The following is a 20,008-nucleotide window of genomic DNA, read 5'->3' as shown; positions in this document are numbered from 1 at the left end:
TTGGTTATGGTCCTAGCACACCAGTGTTTTACCATTATTAAGGATATCCCAGTCTCTGATATCCTGAATAGGTGAACATTGACTGCAGTATAAATTTGACTCATTTGTAGTCATTATCTTATCTTATGGATAGGCCAAAAAAGCAGTTGTAATGTAGAATGTGTCAGTGTTCACAGAAGGACTAATGTTGACTGAAGTCCTGCTGAGCTGTACTGAACACACAGTGTTTCCTTTTTGGGTCTGTTTGTTTTCTAAGAGCAAAGGCGAAACACTATCCTGCAAACAAGCAGAGTGTTCGTGTATTCTCTGTTGGACAGCAAGTCTCAGTCGCCTCATCTGCACATAAATCTCCCAAGCTGTTGCAACATCAGCTTGCTTTTTTCTGTCAGTGCCTGGAATGTTCAGAAAGGGCCTCAAGGGTGAGAGTGGGAGAAAACAAGTTAATTTCCTTTCTGAAGGCAAATGTTTTTAAGGAAGTTGAAATTAACTTACCAGGCATTTCCTTATCCTCTTACTTTTCATACTTATGCCATGCAAAGAGATATCATTAAGTTCTTTCTGAGACAGAACAAAACATTAGTCCTACTATCTATGTCATTCTTAGCGTCTTCTACATTTCAAGGGCAGTTTTCACAAGGGTTACGTATGGTACTGAAAGCAAGTTCTGTCTTTCTATTGGTTTAAAACTGTAAATCCTTTTAAAACTATGGTCTTCATTATACCATGGCTCCATTTAAATAAAATGAAAAATTCACTTCTTAGTGCAGTTGGAAAGAAATTGGTATTGTAATTTTCTTTTAAAAGACAAAGATAAAATCTTTTGGCATTTAACTGCTGGTGGAGGTCGGCTCTAGTATGTGTTCAGTCACTTTTCTGTACTGCCATATGTCATCTAAAACTGCTGTGAACATGACAAAGAACATATAATCTTTGTAATTTAAAAAGAAAATTTAGACTGGAAGAACAGATTTTTAAATTCAAACATTCTTTTATAACCTTCCTGTGTTATTTTTTCATTTAATTCATTCTGTCTAAATGTACAAATCAAGTAATTTGACCACTTCAAACAAGAATTAGCAGGATTTTTAATTTTTTTCCCTGAGTGCTCAGAGGTTCATTTGTTACCAGGATGGCCAGATTCTCAGGGGTCACAGTATAAATGAGTATAAATTAAAGAGGGACTTAATTGTTTCAATCTATAGGGCTTAAAAGAAATATGGCAGCTTGAACTGCTTGACAAGAACACAGAAGAAATTATCACACTGCTATGCAGTAACACTGAGTTATGTGGAAAAAAGGTCTCTAGTCTGTTGATCCTTTGAGGCATGGACCGTAGATTAAAATGAATGTTTTACTGTCAGTTTCAGTGGAGTCAGGATTTTGCTTCTGAATTTGTGTTTGCACTGCACTCTGCCAATGGGGCATCTGTGACTGCTCCTGAAATGTACTTCATTTAATACAGTCATTTGAGCAGACAGTTGGATTTGTGGTAGAGCGTGTTGCAACATGCTCTCAAAGCTCTGCAGCAAATGATTTCACTGACTTTTCAGTGTATTAGTGTTTACAATCCTCTGTGTAGCTGTTTTTCTCCCAGACTGCAGAATTCCTTATATTAAGGCAGAGATAATATTCACCTCAGAGCCAGCAAAACAGGTAAACTCAGCGCAGAATAAATGAAATGTAATGAGCTGAGTAAATCATTCAATACATTTCTGATGGAACTGAAAAATGTTTAGAATCAAATCATTCTATTATGCTGCCATCATTTCAAAGTAACTATACTCATAAAGGACATTAAGCTACTTTATTATGGGGTTACTCTGAATTTAGTCTAACTAACAGAGAAACAAGTTTATGCCTTAAGTGTTTCCTGTCCGAACTGCCTTTTTCCAAACAACTTACTGAGTTATATACATCATTTGAATTACACTAGGAAAGTGTTAAAGTCAACAACTTAACTGAAAATTCAGTTGCCTTCAGCTTTATGGAATACGATGTTTGACCTGCCTCAGTTGACATTATCTTGTTATCTCCAGCCTGATTCTGTAACATATTGTACATACACTGTACAACTATACCAAGGGAGTATTTTGCAAAGATGTACATGATCAAAGGCAAGCAGAGAGCCAAGTAAATGCATGTGATCTTAAAGTTTGAGGCCAAGGATATAAATTTGAAGTTTCATTGATTCTTGCACATACTGATACTTCCTTCAGTCAAAAGCTGATTAATGAAATGCAGTGATTTACAATGAAATCAAATGTGTTATTCATTAGTTGTATTGCTGAAACACCTAAAAGGTCTAGAGACCCGGTAAATGAGTAAATTACCACAGCTTTACTAGTTCCTGGAAACCCACTGGCTTGTAGTAACTGGCCATGTGCATTAGGTGTGGAGTTACGGAAATTAGCTGCAATGGAAAAACTATAACCACATATTATATTACCTCATATTTCCATGGCCAGCAATAGATCCAGAGACACTATATACATGCTGTATGGTATATTCTTACACTACAATAGCAAGACTCTGTGTTTGAACCCCAAGCCATTGCTTGAATACTGTGCGCTAATCCTTTGCCCAGTGAAAGAGTCCCCCATATTGAATCCCTCAATCCTGCCTTAGTAGTAATGGCTGGAACCCAGATCTTGTGGAATAATTACAAGAAGTAGGTCAGGCAAATACAAAGCCCTGAAAGGTATTTGTTTCACACCAAATACATGATGTGTTTTGGCATAACTCTTTCTGTGCAGGCTAGAAACTGCAGATCACGACCAGATTTATATTGCAGGGGATAAGTGCTGGGCCATTATCCTCATGCCTTTCTGACCTAAAGCATGATACTCTCTTAAAATAGGAGAAGACCTGAAACATTCTTGTCTTACCTGAAAATTCTTACAGTAAGTCCATGGTAGCTGACTAGATATGATATGATTTGAATCTTGTGAGGACAGATACTAGTTCTTCATACCTCAGCTAGATGAGAAGCTAGTTTCTGACACCTCGTACCTTATCCATCCGCTTTTCCTCAGAAAATAAAATTGGAAGGTATTGATCAAGGAGAGGGAGGAGATGTCTTTACTCTGCAGCCTGTTGTGCTTAACTATTCTGGCATCAATTAGTAATTCATTGCTAAGACCACCAGGAAGAGTTTCAAGTTCGTAGGCTGCCTGGATTACTTAAAGCATCCAATCATTTTCCAGTTAAAATGCACCCTGGGAGCACATGTGTTAATTGTTGGGGTTTTGCTTCTGCCAAAAAAGACCATGTGTTGCTATAAAATTATAAATTGCTACCAGTGGCAGGTAGAAGGGTTTTGTGGCAAAACCTACCATCTGTCTGAGTTCCATATGAGCTCACCTATACTGACAATGCTAGGTATATAAGTCTCTGCTCTTGCTTGCTTCTTGGCTGGTTTTAATTTTCCTGTTTTGTACTTAACCACCTCAAAAAGGTGATCACTGAATGAAAAAAGGCAATAAATCTCAGTACTGAAGAAATTCTATCACATCTGACCCTTTGTCACATCTTTATGCTGCACAAATTAGCTTTTGTGATGCTGGTCATATATATTCTGTGCCATTAATCATTTTCAGTCTAAGCACATAACCTCTAAATTGGGGAAAACCTACTCACAAATCTCTATTTGCTCAGACTTTGAGGGACAAAACCTATGTGATAAGGGCTGATTTGCTGTCTGTGCTGGTCTATGATACAGTATTAATAAAGTGCCAAATGTCAAATTTAGATGGATTTTTATTTTCTAATATTTAGACCTCAATTTCAACATGCACCACCAAAGAAAATCAAAACTATAAACCCACACATCATGCTAAAATGAACAGTTTTCCAAACCAGTGTGGTTTCAGCTGTGTTAATGCCCTGTTTTCTCCCATGTGTTGCTTCCCACCTCTAATTAACCAGCTGGAAAGAGTTCAAAAATCCCTCCCTCCCAACCCTAGAGAGTCTTGAAAAGGCTATTACTGCACTGGACATGCTGTGTAACAAACTTTGTTTCCTCCTAGCTAACTGTTAAAAGTGTCAGTATACAATGAGGCATACTGACCGAGGGCATGCTTCACATGAGCTCCTTTTAGGACATGCCCTATCTTTTTCTTTTAATCTCAGGAAATGATAAGGTCAGCATGTCCATGCTGACTTTTACAGGTAAGAATTAGTCACTAGTCAGTGGTCTGTAGATTTCTCAGGTCTTTTTATATAAAGAGCATGACCTTGCACGTATTGTTTAATCTGTAAGAATCACAAATGAGAGGAAAGGTAGTGAAAGAGCCTTATAGCAGCAACTAGCTGCATCCTGCTTTAACAAAGCTGGTTTACTTCTGCACAGATGTGGAAGTATTTTCTTTTATTGAATATGCTGAAGAGGAAAACAGAAAAATAAGCAAACATTTTGTTGCTTTATCTTACTCTGTATCTCCTAACTTGCACTATTTGTGGCTGTTTCTCCTTTTATACAGTCTGGTTTGCCACAGGTGATAACAACTAATGATTAAGACTAAAGGGTTAAAAAAAAAAAAGGTTACATTTAACATTAAGAGCTTTAGAGGGAAATTATACGAGTGTATCCTCAAAGTTACTGACCTGATTGAGAAATGTTAGATACAAGCTGGACTTTGAATGAAGAGTTGCTGGAAAAACAGTTAAATTATACTTATTGGTGTAAGCAAAAAGTACTTTAATTTCTCATAATGTGAAAATCTATAATCTCCTTTGTTGCTGAATTCTAGACACAGGTAACGGTTTATGTTTTTACACAAGTATTTAATATTCTAAGTACTTTACCACATGTTGGAAAATAAAGTTTTAGACTTGGTCCATAATAAGGTTCTGCCGATGCCAGAAATTCAGTCTGTAGAAACTTCTCGTGATGTTTAACAACTATGGCAATTAATGTAAAGCTTATTCTTCTCACCCAGTTTTGCTTACTCTTTTTGTCTCTGTTGTCATCAGGGCTATAGGGATGATTCACAGCAACAAAGCAGTATATTAAAACTAGGAATAGAGTGATCTTATCATGGCTCTTAAGGTACTGGGAAAGTTTCCTGTTTGTTTTTCCCTGGCATCAGTTTTCCCCCATTGTCTGACAATAACCAACTAAATGTTTTGATAGTGCACTGAGCAGGTGTCTGAAATCAAAAGACATGTCACATAAAAAAGAGACATCACTTTCCCAACCGGATACATTTCACTGTGATCTCTGACCTCCATATTGGTGTCCTTTTGTTACAGGCCCTGCGTGTACTGAGCTGTGATTACAAGATGGAAAATGAAACTAGAATGGTGGTTTGTGATCTTGGGAACCCCATGGTGGCTGGCACAAACGTAAGGGAAAACCAGATGCATTTACTGATTTTTACCTAATTGAATTTTAAAGGGGAGAAAATGAAAAACTACTCAATTAGCAGAACGTGTCCCAGTAAGCAGCATGTAAAGCAAATTATTTACTTGGACAGGAAATCGTCAGTGTAGTAAGAGGAAGAACTGTCCTTCTGAAAAACTAACAATTTGGTGTTCTGAAAGGCTAATGATGTGTTTTATTTCACTTACTATAAAGAAAATGAGTGGCTCAATTTAAGTCAGAGAAGTTGCACTAGTATAATGAAGAGAGAATCCCAATCTATGTGATGTTTATTTCTCCCTACTTATGGTATGTATAGTAAATGACAGCTTCTTTGCCTGATTATTATCTTGAGTACGCAAGAGTTGTCTTATCAGTTTATATCATGATTTATATATATGTGAAAATATGGTTGGAATCAAGTTTTCTTTCAAGTTATTAATGTCATTCTAAACATTTTCCTAAGACATTTACTCATAAATCATGCTACACATCAGATGGAACATTGGTAGCCTTGTTTTCAGACAAAAGTAGAACTGAATAATAATCGACAATGGACAGCAGATAAGGATTAAACATAGGTTTGGAGATTAAAAAACTGCTACCCATTACACAGCTGTCATCACTTCTATTTCATGAAAAAAAAGGGCAATCCCAGAAGTGCTGAATCCATTAATGTTGGGCTATGGGTCCCCTTCCAGAGGAATTCTAGCACTGTTCATAAATTCATAAATGCTATGAATATTTAATTAAACCCAGATAATCCAACTTTTATACCTAGATAAAAAGCTGACCTAATAAATTTAAGCAGTCAACATGAACATACATGAAGAATAAACAAGAGCTTTTAATTGAAAACTACCAGTTTGCATTTCATATTGGATTTGGGGCTTTGCAAAGAAACCAAAGCAAATTTTAGTATTTTCAAAATCCTACTAAATTAAAATTTGTCCTATGGAAGATCAATATTTCACTCTTCAGCCTTTCTAGAAAGAAGTGTTCTCCTGGCCTCTTATGATCTTGAAGCATTTCCTGCCTGACCCTCAATAGTAAGAACAAATTGGGTCATAGAATAGGAGAATGGGACTAGAATAAACTTGTTTGTATCATAGGGTTAGCTTCAGATCAGTCATGGAGCTTTTGAAAATGAGTGTGAGACCATGTGTCTCATACAGTCTGCTTTCATGACCATGAGAAGTCCCAAAGAGACTCTTTGGGATTATAAGAAGCTGAAAACCATTAAAAAATTAACTGCAAGCAATGGACCTACTGGGAGCAGGAACCTGCCTGATGAGGATTGTTCTCTGTTGAACTACTGTGAACTAGAAGTCTGAAACTGGTACTGTAAACATTTTCTAGGAAGGACATAGAGAAGAGAGCAAAAAGGTTTTGTAGATTTTTGTTTATTCTACTAAATGAAACTCCTAAAAAAGTAAGAGTAGTTGAAAACCTTTCTGAGGAATGGAGTTTTCATAATGATGATGGGAGGCAATGATAGGCTGAAGCATTAGATATATTCCAAGTCAAGGCAAATAATTTCTTGTACCAGAAAAACAGATCTGGATTATCTGCTTAGTGGTTTCCTGGTTAGTCTCATAGCAGTAGCAAATTCTCAGGATACAGACTGAAGTGGACAAGAATCTTGCGGATGATCAGAATGCAGTGGCAGGGGGGAAGGAGAGCATAGGAACCCATGGGTCTGGAAAAGAAAAGGAAGACTAAACACAAAAGACACTGACATTGTATACCAAGCTAGGAGCATATCTTTCCAGTGTGCATATTGTCATAAACATAAGCAAAGGAAAGGTCTGAATGTGGCAGTATTGGACTAGAGCCTTTCACGATCCTCCCTTTGAATCCAAAGCCCTGTTTCTACATCATTCTTGGCCCAAAATTCTGTCATTGTGATGACTTCAGGAATGCTTATTTGATGGCCACTAAAGCAGTACTACTCTCATCTGTCTCCGTATGTAGTCTCACAGCATAACTAATCCTGTTTTTTTCAGGATCAGTTCTATTGCTGCCATAAATGCACTGTTACAAAATATTCCTAAGCAAAATACTTCATAAAGAGAGACAGAAGAAGCATAATAAAACAGCTGGGTTCATAACATGTTGAAGGATATTCTGTCTTGTATGCAAAAGAATCCAGCGCTTAAAATTAAGGCGTATGAAGACAGAGCATTAGAAAGCCAATTGGCAAAAATGCTTGAGTTTAGTGAGTGAGAGCTTAAAGCCTAACCTTACCTTTGAAAACAGCTCTCCTGGAAGCTTAGTAAAGGTGAAAGGGCTTGAGCTTTTTCAGTCCAAATGCGTTTATGATGGCAAGTGTACTTCCAAAAGTGAAATACCAGCCCTTTGTACAAGTCACATAGATCACAAAAGGTTGCTCTGATCCACTTCCAGTTTTGCAAAACAATTCTGCTCTGGCAGGAGATCTGTTATTCTCAAAATATTCATTCAGAAAGGGCCTCTGTGGAAGTTGTGAGGGAGTGGAAAGGGAGGGTTAGGTCACAATCAAACATTCCTAAACCTCTTAACTGTTGAGTCACCCAAATGACTTTTCAGCACCCTGAAATCCTAGAATTCTTGAACTCTTTAAGATCAACTTCTGAGTACGAGCGTTGTGTCAGGATCTTGTGATATAACCCATGGGATTTTACTGCAGCAAGCTACAGAGTTGTGTGGCTCTACACATCTTCAAAAAGGGTTATTGACATCAAAATTGGTGTATCTCTGACTTTGGGAAGGTATATCACAATACCATATAGCCCAGAATGCAAACTAAATGTCGGATACCATTTCACTGGCAAAGAGTGCTCAAAGCGCTTATTTGTGATAATGAAATGGATCAGACTGACAAACTTCCTAATGCCTGTTCAGCAGCCTTAGAAAGTGAGATGTAAGTTTATCACAAATGCTGGTAGAACAATTTGGAAATTAACAGAAATGAATAGAAACAAGTTTAAAAGACTGGGAGACTTGTAAGATATTGCCTTTTTCTTGGTGTGGACCAAAGTGATTGCCTATCAAAGACACTTCAAAAAAGGCTAGCCCTCTGTTTCCCAATGTACTCCTAGATACTGTCACACATAATAACAGATTAAAGCTTAGCACTAAAGCAGAAGTTACATGTATTTCAAAGACACATGATGCTATTGATGTGGAAAATAATGCAATTTTAATTAAACTAGCTTCACTTGGAAAATTTTAAGTAAAATTATTCTGATAAAATGATTGGCCTACTAAAATAAGGAGGTTGAGTGATTGCTAAGTTACAAGCTCAAGCAAATTCAACTCCTTTGGCCTCAGTGTGTTTTCAGCAAGGGCATGTGGACATCTTTGCCCCATTATTAGTGGCAGTGTGAAGGGCCACTTCACATTAACAGTCATGCCATCATAAAAAAGCAACATCTGCAACTTATTAGACTTGTACAGTAGGAGTGTATTTCAGTATTATATAAGGGATTAAGCTTTAGGGGTATAACAGATCATCAAAACTGCAGTTCATGTCTGCTCTATCTGAGGAAAATTTTATCTTAGGTTCATCAAATCTTTTTTGTTGTTGCTATAAGTAGAAACAAATTTATACAAACTGATTAGTAAAAGCAGTGAGAGAAATGCCAAGTTGAACATTTAGAAATTTTTGTCTCAGAGATTAATTTTTTTTTATTTTTGAAGGTGAATGAAATATCAATACAGTTGTTAAAGTCATCTCCAAAAGTGGTCTCAAAAAACGACTTATCCATTGCAAGTCAGCTATTCAGCTTCTGTTTAACTGAATGAGCATTATCTTTTAATTTTAAAGATTTAACTTCTAAAAAGAGAGCTTAGCTATAGCTATGTCATTTAAATGGCTAGAATTCAAAGATTTGAATTTGCCGTTTCTTTTATGATGATGGTATTGCTTTCAGCATAGGACAACTGAAGGCAGTAATTGAAACATTAGCTAAGTCTTGTTCTGGAGATGGACTAAAATTCAGTGGTGCACCACTGCAAGGGAAGAAAGGAGAACTGAACGAAAATGAAAAGCTTGGGAAAAAGGAATTGATTAAACATCTGAAATGACACCCACAGAGGAAAATGGCTTCTCTTAAGTGATGTTGAATGTAGGTCCCAAACATAAAACTCTACGTTGTTGTGTCCTGATCTGTTGCTGGCAATGCTACCCCAAGTATGTTAAGGAAAATGTGCCAAGCAGACAGCTCTTCCTTTTTTTTCTGTTTTTGTTCTTCCGCCCTCCCCCATAATCAAGTCAGATACTGGCAGAGATGAAGGAATGATGTCCTCATTTCCTAATGCCTTTTGATGAATTTCTCAGGAAGATTGTTTCTCCACATGAAGAATATGACTGTATGTAACCATCCTTTTTAAAGAAATGAAAGCACAGCATGCAAGTTATCTGGCAGGAAATTCTACCATCAGGCAATAGGGGAGGGAGTGAGAAGCTGTACAAGATTGCAGACAGTAGACTTTGCTGATAGTCTCAATGCAAAACTTACATTACAAAAATTCTGAGATTTAAAAGACATGCAGTTGAAATGAGGCAATTAAAAATATGAATTTAAACATTGCAGTACAATTTTATTAATTTAACACTGAGGGCAGATGGTATCTCCTACTGCTCCCATGCCACTTAGATACCAGGCCTGTAAATATGTACAGCAAGAGACTTACAGAGATCCCACCATATGTTACTGTATATTCCTCCTTCAGTTAGACCTCAAGTTCATTCTCTCTTATGAATTAACTTGTTCTGCTTTACTCTGTGCCCATTTGCAAAGAAAATGGAAATCACCAGAGGGAGGCAGGAAGCAAGGTCTGCATAAACACAAGGTAGCACTTATCTCCTTCAGTTTTGGGAACTGTGTTTTATCCTCTACCTTCTGTAGTCTACCTTCTGTAGTCTACCTTCAGCGTACGACTACAAGTGTAATGACTACAAAGGTGACAAGCTGACCTGCAAATAATTTAAGTTGTATTCCTCTTAACTGAACAGCAGTGAAAAACTCAAACCAAATCAAACTAAGCTATTGAGCTGCTGCTCAAGAAAAACAAGTCATCAGTCAGCCCCGCAACACCTGAAACATGCAGCTCATACGTCCCAGCTACAGAGACAACAGGAGGAGCAGGAAGCCTTGGAGACATGGATAAAGGCATGCACGGATGGAGGCAGGGATAGGAGGTGCCAGACAGCTATTACTTTCTTTTGACTTGGCAAAGTAAAGCAAAGACTTATCTGGATGAAGAAGGACCCACCGCTGTGTTCTTGGGAGCATACTTCTCTGTTGCTCTTGATCTTTTCTCTGTCCAGCCAAATTTTCCATCTGGTGACATACGCTATCAGGATGGTATTTCTTCCTGAAAACAACTAGATGATATTACTTCATACTGATTCTAAAAAGCAGCAGTATTCTAGACAGGGATGTGAAAAGAAATGTTGAATAGTACTGCTTTCTTGATATGGAGAGATCAACCATTGTTAGTAACCTGTTGTTTTATTTCTTTCTCAGTTCTCTACAGGCATTCGATTTTCCGTTCAGCATTTTGAAAATGCAGATTTCAGCATCAATTTTGAGCTGCAAATAAAAAGGTTAGATGTTTTATCAAATTCTGAATTCCTATAGATATCTGAATTTTAATGTATAAGATCACTTTAGTGTCAGTAGTTATGTCACAGGCTTTCCTATGGTAGCTTTCTTCAGGAATTTTTGTAGAGTTGGAACCTTGTTAGCTTTTTTTATTTAGTCTTAGAGTTATTCTGATGATTTTATTTTGTTAAAATTCAGACTGATTTTAACCAGTGATCCAAGGATCTTCTACACATTTGCCAAATTTGCACTTTGTTTTCCACTTCAGAATTAATGAACAGTGATCACCTTGTAACAAAGTTCTGTATTTAAAAACGTATCATGCTCTGAAAATAAAAAGACATGCCACTTCTTCACAACAGTTCAGAAAATAAAAGGAGAGAAGTGAAATGTGCTCAACAGGTTTACTGGCCTGAAGAGAGAAAATGGTTTCAGTTTGATGGTTTCAGGTGAACCTTTGTCATTTTTCCATTAGTTTCCTCCACATTTGTTGGACTGAAATATTACTGCTGGAGAATACAGCAAGCAGTACTTCCTCCACAGGGACAAAAAAAGCACAGTACGGGATGCTCTAGAATAACAGCAAGAACAAACTTCTTCAGTAGGTGGCAAGGTTTCTGCTCCACCTGTCCTCCACAAATGCACATTGGAGTTCCTGATGTGCCCTCCTGCCCCACACACAGAGATTTAATTGCTAATGTCTGGCCTTTAATGAGGGCCTTGATCATGTTCACTGTGGTAAATAACTGAGACACTTAAAACATTTAAGTAATGTTTTCATAATGTAACCCTTGAAGGAAGGGAAGTGCAGGAACTCAGAAACAGCACAACAGTGCCACAGAAGACAATGAGGTGCTGTGTCAGGCCTCAGCCCTCTCCAGGGGTCTGGCTGGTGAGCTGGAGATCATGTATGCACTCTTCCAGAGAAAGAAACAAGATAGGAGTATCTGAAGGGGGGCTATAGTGATGCTGGGGAGGGATTCTTCATTAGGCACTGTAGTGACAGGACAAGGGGTAACAGGTTAAAACTTAAACAGGGGAAGTTTAGATTGGCTATAAGGAAGAAATTCTTTAATGTAAGGGTGGTGAGGCACTGGAATGGGTTGCCCAGGGAGGTTGTGAATGCTCCATCCCTGGCAGTGTTCAAGGCCAGGCTGGACAAACCCTTGGGTGGCATGGTTTAGTGTGAGGTGTCCCTGCTTATGGCAGGGCGGTTGGAACTTGATGATCTTAAGGTCCTTTCCAACCCTACCTATTCTATGATTCTATGCTTCTGTATCTAGCTTTCAGGTCCCATGTCCATACCACTGTTCACTGTCAGGGCATTAATGCAAGCAATACAGTTTTAAATGGGTATTGGAGGCTCTTGTCGCTACCCTTTTCATACTATGAAACTGAAGACACTCAAAGATTTTTGAGTAGCTAGATTTGTCCAGATAATAAGAGTTGAGGGTAGGTCACTTTTGTAGAAAAAGTGAGAAAGCTGTACTAAGGAGTAAGTCTGAACTTCAGGAAATAGCAACATCTCATGCTTCTCCATGAGTGTGACTCACTAAAATGTAAAGGGAGGAAATATGTTGGGCGACCAAAAAGGACAGTTTTCACAAACTGGTATCAAAATGGTGACGGACACACCAGTGTTTTTACTTAAAAAAAAAAAAAAAAAAAGAAAGAAAAGTAGAACTTTTCTCATAAAAAATGTACAATGCAGTTAAAACTCACTGCTTTGTACATTCGTTCTCAAGCACCACTGCAGTTTGTGCATATCTGTGTCCTTAGTGAACAGGTAAAACAATCTTAAAAGAAAAAGGAAACAAAAATCCGTAAGGCAGAAACAGGAAATTACCTAAATGGAAGGAAAGGGAAGCAGAAGTGATGTCTGAATTTGTGTCCTGGTCCAAGTTATTCAAAAGGAAGACCTTTAATTTGCTTCAAAACATAAAGTGGAAAATAAATATTTTGGTTTGCAAGACTGAAGCTCATTCCTTGAAGATGTCCTGGGTTCAGCAGTAGCAGTCATTTTCTCTCCTTCTTAGTAGCTGGTGCAGTGCTGTGGTTTTGATTTTCAGCCTGGGAACACTGGTTACACCGATGTTTTTAGTTACTGCTCAAATGTTCAGCCTGACCAAGGACTTTCTGAGCCTCATGCTCTGCCAGGGAGGAGGGGAAGCCGGGAGGAAGCAGAGACAGGACACCTGACCCAAACTGACCAAAGAGGTATTCCATACCACAGCACGTCATGCCCAGGGTGTAACTGAGAGTTACCTGGAAGGGCAACTTCACTGCTTGGTCAGGCTGGGTATCGGTTGGCGAGTAGTGAGCAGTTGTATTCTCTTCCCTTGTTATTTCCCTTATCATTACTATTATTGGTGGCAGCAGTAGTGGTTGTGTTATACCTTAGTTACTGGGCTGTTCTTATCTCAACCTGTGGGAGTTACATTCTTCTGATTCTCCTCCCCATCCCTCCGGGAGCTGGGGGGGAGGAAGGGGGGCAGGAGTGAGCGAGCGGTCTGTGTGGGTCTGAGTTACTGACTGCACTTAAACCACGACAAAAGGAAATAAACAAGAGGCTGAGTAGTGTCTTGAAATCTGATTATTTTCCTGGTGTGGATTTTGCTATGCTGTTTTTATTCCCCTTAAAGAAGGGAGATGTCCTGCACTTTTATTAAAACTATTCTCTACAAAATATCATAAACTACAAACAAGTTTTGAATGTGTAATATATATGATCAAAATCTGTATTTTAATTCTGTGGAAAATAGCCCCATTATACAAATTGGAGAGCAGTTTGTTCTAACAAATACATGGTATAGTCATTTTTATCCTTAAAGCAACTTTTGTATTTTTGTACTCAAAGCAATGCATATAGAGGATTATATCAAAAGTTCAAATTATATTTGAGGGGAATCTATGTTAGTTTACAGACAAATTAGAGCTGCTGCTAATTTTAGCAATCTGTAACCAGAAAGCCTGGATCAAAGTAGTGTTGCCCTTTACTCCTCAGGAGTCAGTCTCTGGGAATGCTAGCCTCCTCTGAATGTTTCCATTTGACTGATGCTACCCAGATGTGATAACAGTAAACTGTGACAGCAACAGAAACTTGGTCTGCATGAAGCAAGGAAGTACTTCCATACTTGCTTGGAAAAATACCTCCAAATTTCGGATCATTAATCCCATAATTAAATAAATTTTTGATCTGTAATTATTTATTTTCACTATCTTCATGAATATGAACCTGGAAAACTTTCTTTATAGGAATAGGCTATAGTCATAGAGATGGCCTTTTGAAGTAAGAGAAAATACCTTTAAGAATTTGCAATAAGGCAACAAAATGAGTAAGAGCACTAGGCTTTGTACATAGAGATCTTTTCACTGTTAAGTGGGATTAAGACTGTAAACACTCTCTGAATAGAGGAGGAGAGAAAGTAAAGGTAAAGAAACAGTTTATTTTGGTTCTTTTTCTTCAAAGACTGTCATGCAGAAGTCACAAGTTTGGAGAGTCATAAGATCAAATATTTTTCATTACAAAGCCTATCTTGTTTGCTAACATTTGCCTTCTTCTAATGCATGAAACACCCTTGTATGCTATTAAGATACTCCTATCCATACAGATAGCCAAGTTGAACAAGGAATTTACATGATATTCTGAGCTAAATAAATTTACATCATATTCACGCATAGGATTCTTCAAAGGAGGCTTGAGTTGATTATTAAACATGTGATGAGCTCAAATAGTATCAAAGTGAAATACCAGTGTCCTACATAACTGAAAAGTGGTGATAACAAGCCAATGCTGTAATATGTCCAGTGGCATTGCTTCCTAACTGTAGGCCTTGTGATATTCAGTGTTGTATTTATAACATTCTAGAGTTCTGTGAATTAACCTTTTTCAACCCTTGTTTACAGTTCTAACAAGATTAATCCCACCAGCAATTTAGTTAACCTCCATATCAACATCAGTGCTGCAGCTCAAGTACAGATCAGAGGGTAAGTATTTAATAATATCAATTCATAACAGTAGCAACTATTTTTTTTTTTATTAAATCTTTCCACATGGAATAATCTCATGTAGTGAATCTTTTGGCACATTATAATCTCAAACACCTTATCCATCCAGAACGTCTGAGAATTCCCAGGGAGTGCCATCCCTACTAGACTTGTGGGATGGGGCTACGAAGGATTTACCAGGTTATGTGGGGCTAGAGTACTCACATGGACTCCAATAAATTTACTGAGTATCTGTGCAAGTGCAGTATGCTATAGAATCCCACAGAGTCATAACACCAGACAGAGCCAACATTTTATCTGAGAATTCAAATTATGTATTGAAGTTGCTCATGCAAAATACCTGTTCATATGTGTAAGTCTGCTTAGGAGCTTAATTCTGAATACCAAAGCAGAATCTTCTGCTTTTATGCATGAAAGGATGAAACGCGTTATAGCAAGGTATATAGTAATAGGGAGTAGGGTGAGGCCTTTGGAGAAAGGATTAAAAAGGAATGAGCTGTGACAAGAGGTCAGTCAGCTACTGCTGTAGGCTTCTTAAATTCTGTCTGAAACAGGTGCCTGTCCACTGACACATAGGATGCCAAAACTGGACAAGCACAGGATATGATTTCTATCTCTATTCTCACATACAGCTTGGTTTCAGAAACTATAAAATGCATAAGGTGATAACTGCCAGCTGAACAGGAGCCAGCTTGTGCCCAGGTGGCCAAGAAAGCCAAGAGCATCCTGGCTTGCATCAGAAACAGTGTGGCCAGCAGGACTAGGGAAGTGATCATCCTCCTGTACTCGGCACTGGTGAAGCTGCACCTTGAATACTGTGTTCAGTTCTGGGGCCCTCACTAGGAGAAAGACACTGAGGTGCTGGGGAGAATCCAGAGAAGGGCATCAAAAACTGGTGAAGGGTCTGGAGCACAAGTCTTACGAGGAGCAGCTGAGGGAACTGGTGTTGGTTAGCCTGGAGAAAAGGAGGCTCAGGGGGGACCTTAGGAAAGGTTTAGGTTGGATATTAGGAAGAAAACTTCTTCACTGAAAGGGTTGTCAAGCATTGGAACAGGCTGCCCAGGGAAGTGGTTGAATCACCATCCCTGGAGATATTTAAAAGACATGCAGATCTGGCACTTAGGGACACGGTTTAGTGGTGGCCTTGGTAGTGCTAAGTTAATGGTTGTATTCAATGATCTTAAAGTTCCTTTCCAACCTAAACAATTCTATAATTCTATGATTCCATGAATTTCAGCCTACCCTGTAAAATCTTGGAACTAGACTTTTATTCTGGCATCCTGGAGGAAGTCAGCAGGATGTGCTTTTAAAGTAAATATTTGCCCAAAATGCTTTTTGTCTGGGATCTCAGGTTACCTACATCTCCTTTTCTCAAACTACAGCTCTGGACGTTAACCATTCTCAGCTTTGCGAGGGAAGAAGGGGGGTACACGGCCCAGCTTCACTCCTACAGTCAGGCCATGAGGCTGGTTGATGCGAGAGGGGTAGATGTCTCTTACATTATGCACTTCAATGGGCTACATTTGGTGTAAAAAAAAATGCATTAATGTTCTCACGGATTTATAAAAAATCCATTTATAATTATCACTTCTAAAACAAAACTTTGACTACCTCTCGTGAGAAGGGTCAAGTTATTTTGCAGATCACAGAGACCGTGTTTTCTGCTCTAATACTCAATCTAAACCAGGGAGATTTTGAAAGTATTTTTCATCACATTTTTGTCAGTGTTTTCCAGGTTAAGAAGGCTAACACTAAGGCTAGAGTTAGGTGGGGAAAAAAGAGGACTGTCACTCAAAGACTGTTAATGCTTGTATTTCTGAAAAGGAGCAGTTGAAAGATGATATGTTTAACAAACAGAAACGAGAGTATTATTTCACTTTCCATAGTTAGTGGTGATCTAGAGAAAGGAGCTGCATAGGAAAAGAGGTGAAAAATACAAAACGAGTGGGAAGATAATGCAGAAAGAGAAGTAGAGGCTGAGGAAATAGGAATCATAGGGGTTAGCTGATGGGCTGCAGTTGTGTGAGAGAATGCTAGGAGCCAGCTAGATGTTGCCATGTGTGGATGCCCAGGTTAAGGACTTCCTGGAGTTTCAGTGCATCAGTGAAATGGTTATGGATACATACACAAGACTTCTCAGTAAGAGCTGCTTCCAGTGCTGTGGATTCTGGTTTTGTGGTTTGGTTTGTTGTGGGGTTTCTGTCAGTGAGGTGGGTCATCACTTTAGTAGAAAAATCTTGCAACCTTTTTGTATTCTTTGCAAACTTTGGAGAAACTTTCGGTTCCATCATTTTGTCTCTCTGCTACAGTGAATTGTTTTTAATGAAAAGTTCTGCAATAGGTAAATAGATGAATGAAATGACCAAAACATCCTACGTTCTTAAAAAGAGCATGCCCACAAGTGGAAAAAGTGGTTTGAATTGTTGCCTGCAGTGCTAAGAAACAGGTCATTAAATACAGAGGTATTATTAAACTGAATGACTTCCAGTTCCTTTCCTCTTAAGTCTTTTAATTTTCTTATTAACTGTAGCATGCATGTACAAAGGAAAATTCCCAAATGCTTTGTTGACAGATTTTGCTAATTACTCAGTGATGTTAAAGCATACAGCTCCAAGGGAACTATTTGCTCACAATTTCCTAGATAAAAATAAAAGGGAGACTGTGTCCACGTTTGGACGAGAAAATACTTTGCATTGGTTTCCCTACTGCTCTACACAGTTGCACAAAGTGATACTGGAAACATTGTACATTCTACTGAAGAAAAGTAAGTCGTTATCAAACCGTGGGTATGTATACCTGCATATATACTTTCACAGTGGACCCAAGCAAATACTGCATCTATCAGAAAGGAAGAAGTCTTCTTCAGTATCCTGTTCAAAAGAAATTTAGGGTGACTCATTAGACAGTTCATTCAATGAGCAGTTGCTCTGTTAACTAAGATTTGATTATTCTGCTGATCTTTTTTTCCTATAAAAATACAAGAGTATTATAATTGTTATTTCCTACTTTTGAAATAGTACTAGAGGAATGGGGGATACAGGAAGTAATTTGGACTGGGAAAGTTTGTGGCTGGCAGAATTCTTATTGCATAACCCACATAAGCATTTTCTGTAGAATATACTTTCTTTTATCTTGTTTTTCAGTGGCCTTGTTTGACTTATTATTGTCACCTAAAAGACTAGGAAAAATTATTGTCTAAAAGTCATTCAAATGTTAACAATATTCTCAGTTACATGCAATATGAAAAATCAAAAGAGAGGATTTCATTTTATTTGTCCTGATTTTGCTACTTTCATGTCAGTAGCAGAGGTCATCAAAATAACTAGAAAATTACTTTAAGTAAATGTTGTTATATACTTTATAATCATTTCAATTGAATGTCTACATTTACACTTTGCATTTTGTAATTCTGTGGATAAGAAAAATAATGCACAGGCAGTGTAATAGGAAACACTGGGTTTTGAAGCCCCATTCCTGATTCTTTTTGTCTGTGGAGTTTATGATTTGCAAATTTTTGCAATAGCTTAAGGTTCTCTATGTCTTGGCTTTTGTAACAACACATGAAAGTTCCTGTTCTCCAACAACAATTAATAATTCAAATCGTTTTGTGAAATGTAACAAGCTAAGTAGGCTTAGTACCTTATCACAAATTACCTTATAATGAGTATGTTTCACTTCCTTTATTATTTGGCTTGGTTTGTAGATTACTTGTTAGTACAAACTGATGGTATTTTGAAGTCTGAGAAAGTATCTAGAGTTAGCAGGATACTCTAAGATACCCTAAATTTCACGAAGAGTTGTACTTCGGCTGGATTGTATTAAGTTGTTCTTCTGTGAGACCCCTTGCTGCTTTGAGAAGCTGTAGTCTTTACAAACATTTCTATAACACATTTCATTCAGTGCATATGACATAAAAGCTGGAAGCAAGAACAGTTTGTTTCTTCCTGAAATATTTTAAGACGTCAGTGTTTGCAACCAAACCATCTAGTCTTCTGTTCTTTACTTCAAGGAGCAATCTGCAGTGGTGCTTTCTCTGTTGAGACTCAAGGGAAAGTGAATTAATATTGGTGGACAGAAGTCCATTTTAGGTAAATGTTATACGCTGGGAACAAAACAACAAAAACCCTCATTAGCAATTCTTTTTTTTTTTTTAAAGTTTTCCATCAGCAAACTTTCAGCTTTGGCAGAACAAACATTGAAATTTTACAGCTTTTCTTTCAATTAAAGATTCTGGAAACCAGCAAAACAATGCTGGTTGAGTTGAGCCTTGTAAAGAAAGGGTAATTCTTACCGTTTTAGCACCAAGAGTTACTTTCAGTACTAGCAAATGGCAGACTTCTGTGCCAGAACTCACCTACCATGCTAAAAGAAATTATTGGGATCTGATTTCCCAACTTCACAATAAATGAATAAGGTTAAATTTGGCACCTGAATGGGACCCCTCCAAGGACCTTTCCATTTTTATGGGAAAGAAAATTCTTGTGGTTCAAATAGAATTGTTAACATGAGACACTTGGTCCTTTCTTGAGGTCAGACAGAGAAGGAAAGGAAAAATAAAATAGCAGGCAGAAAGAAAGATGTCAAATATTAAGTCACTGTTCATTTATGTTTGATTTTTGTGTTGTGAGTTGCAATAGTTTTCCAGGGAATGCCTTAGCTGCTACTTCATTTGCAAGGCAAATGGGAAGCCTGAAGCACTATTTCAGGCTCTAGTTCTTAATTCAATTTATTGAAACATGAGTTTCTGCTTGTAAAATGAGATAGATTACTTTGAAAGGGTTTTAAAAGGAATAATAACAGAGGTTATATGGAATTTAGAGTCAGTGAAGTTAAATATCTAAAAATGTATTGCAGGGAAGGAAGATGCATAGCATCAAACATATACAGGCTTTAAATGGAAATGAAAAAAATACATTATGTATCATTACTCTAGTTTTGTGGATAATATATTTAGATACCTCATCAGTGAGAATGCTGTAAATGTGTGATGGACTGCATTCTTTAAGAGTCACTCCCTTGTCTGGAAAGGACCATTCATTAGAGGAAGTAT

The 20,008-nt window shown here is 37.8% G+C and overlaps 1 protein-coding gene across 1 annotated transcript in view; it reads left to right on the top strand.

The window, feature by feature from the left end:
* The window catches only part of ITGA8 (integrin subunit alpha 8), a 111,355-nt gene that overhangs the window by 56,504 nt on the left and 34,843 nt on the right, over nucleotides 1–20,008 (top strand). Inside the window, exons 21-23 of the mRNA XM_061346111.1 lie at nucleotides 5,251–5,343; nucleotides 10,873–10,952; nucleotides 14,857–14,937. Of these exons, the coding sequence (XP_061202095.1) occupies nucleotides 5,251–5,343; nucleotides 10,873–10,952; nucleotides 14,857–14,937 (254 nt within the window). The remainder of the gene's footprint in view (nucleotides 1–5,250; nucleotides 5,344–10,872; nucleotides 10,953–14,856; nucleotides 14,938–20,008) is intronic.

This window comes from Neopsephotus bourkii, unplaced genomic scaffold (assembly GCF_033783945.1).
Source record: "Neopsephotus bourkii isolate Nb327-2 ecotype Australia unplaced genomic scaffold, CSIRO-AGI_Nbou_v1 NB_257, whole genome shotgun sequence".
Classification (NCBI taxonomy): Eukaryota; Metazoa; Chordata; class Aves; order Psittaciformes; family Psittacidae; genus Neopsephotus; species Neopsephotus bourkii.
The sequence above is the reverse complement of the archived record's forward strand: the minus strand, read 5'-3'. Positions and strand labels throughout refer to the sequence as shown.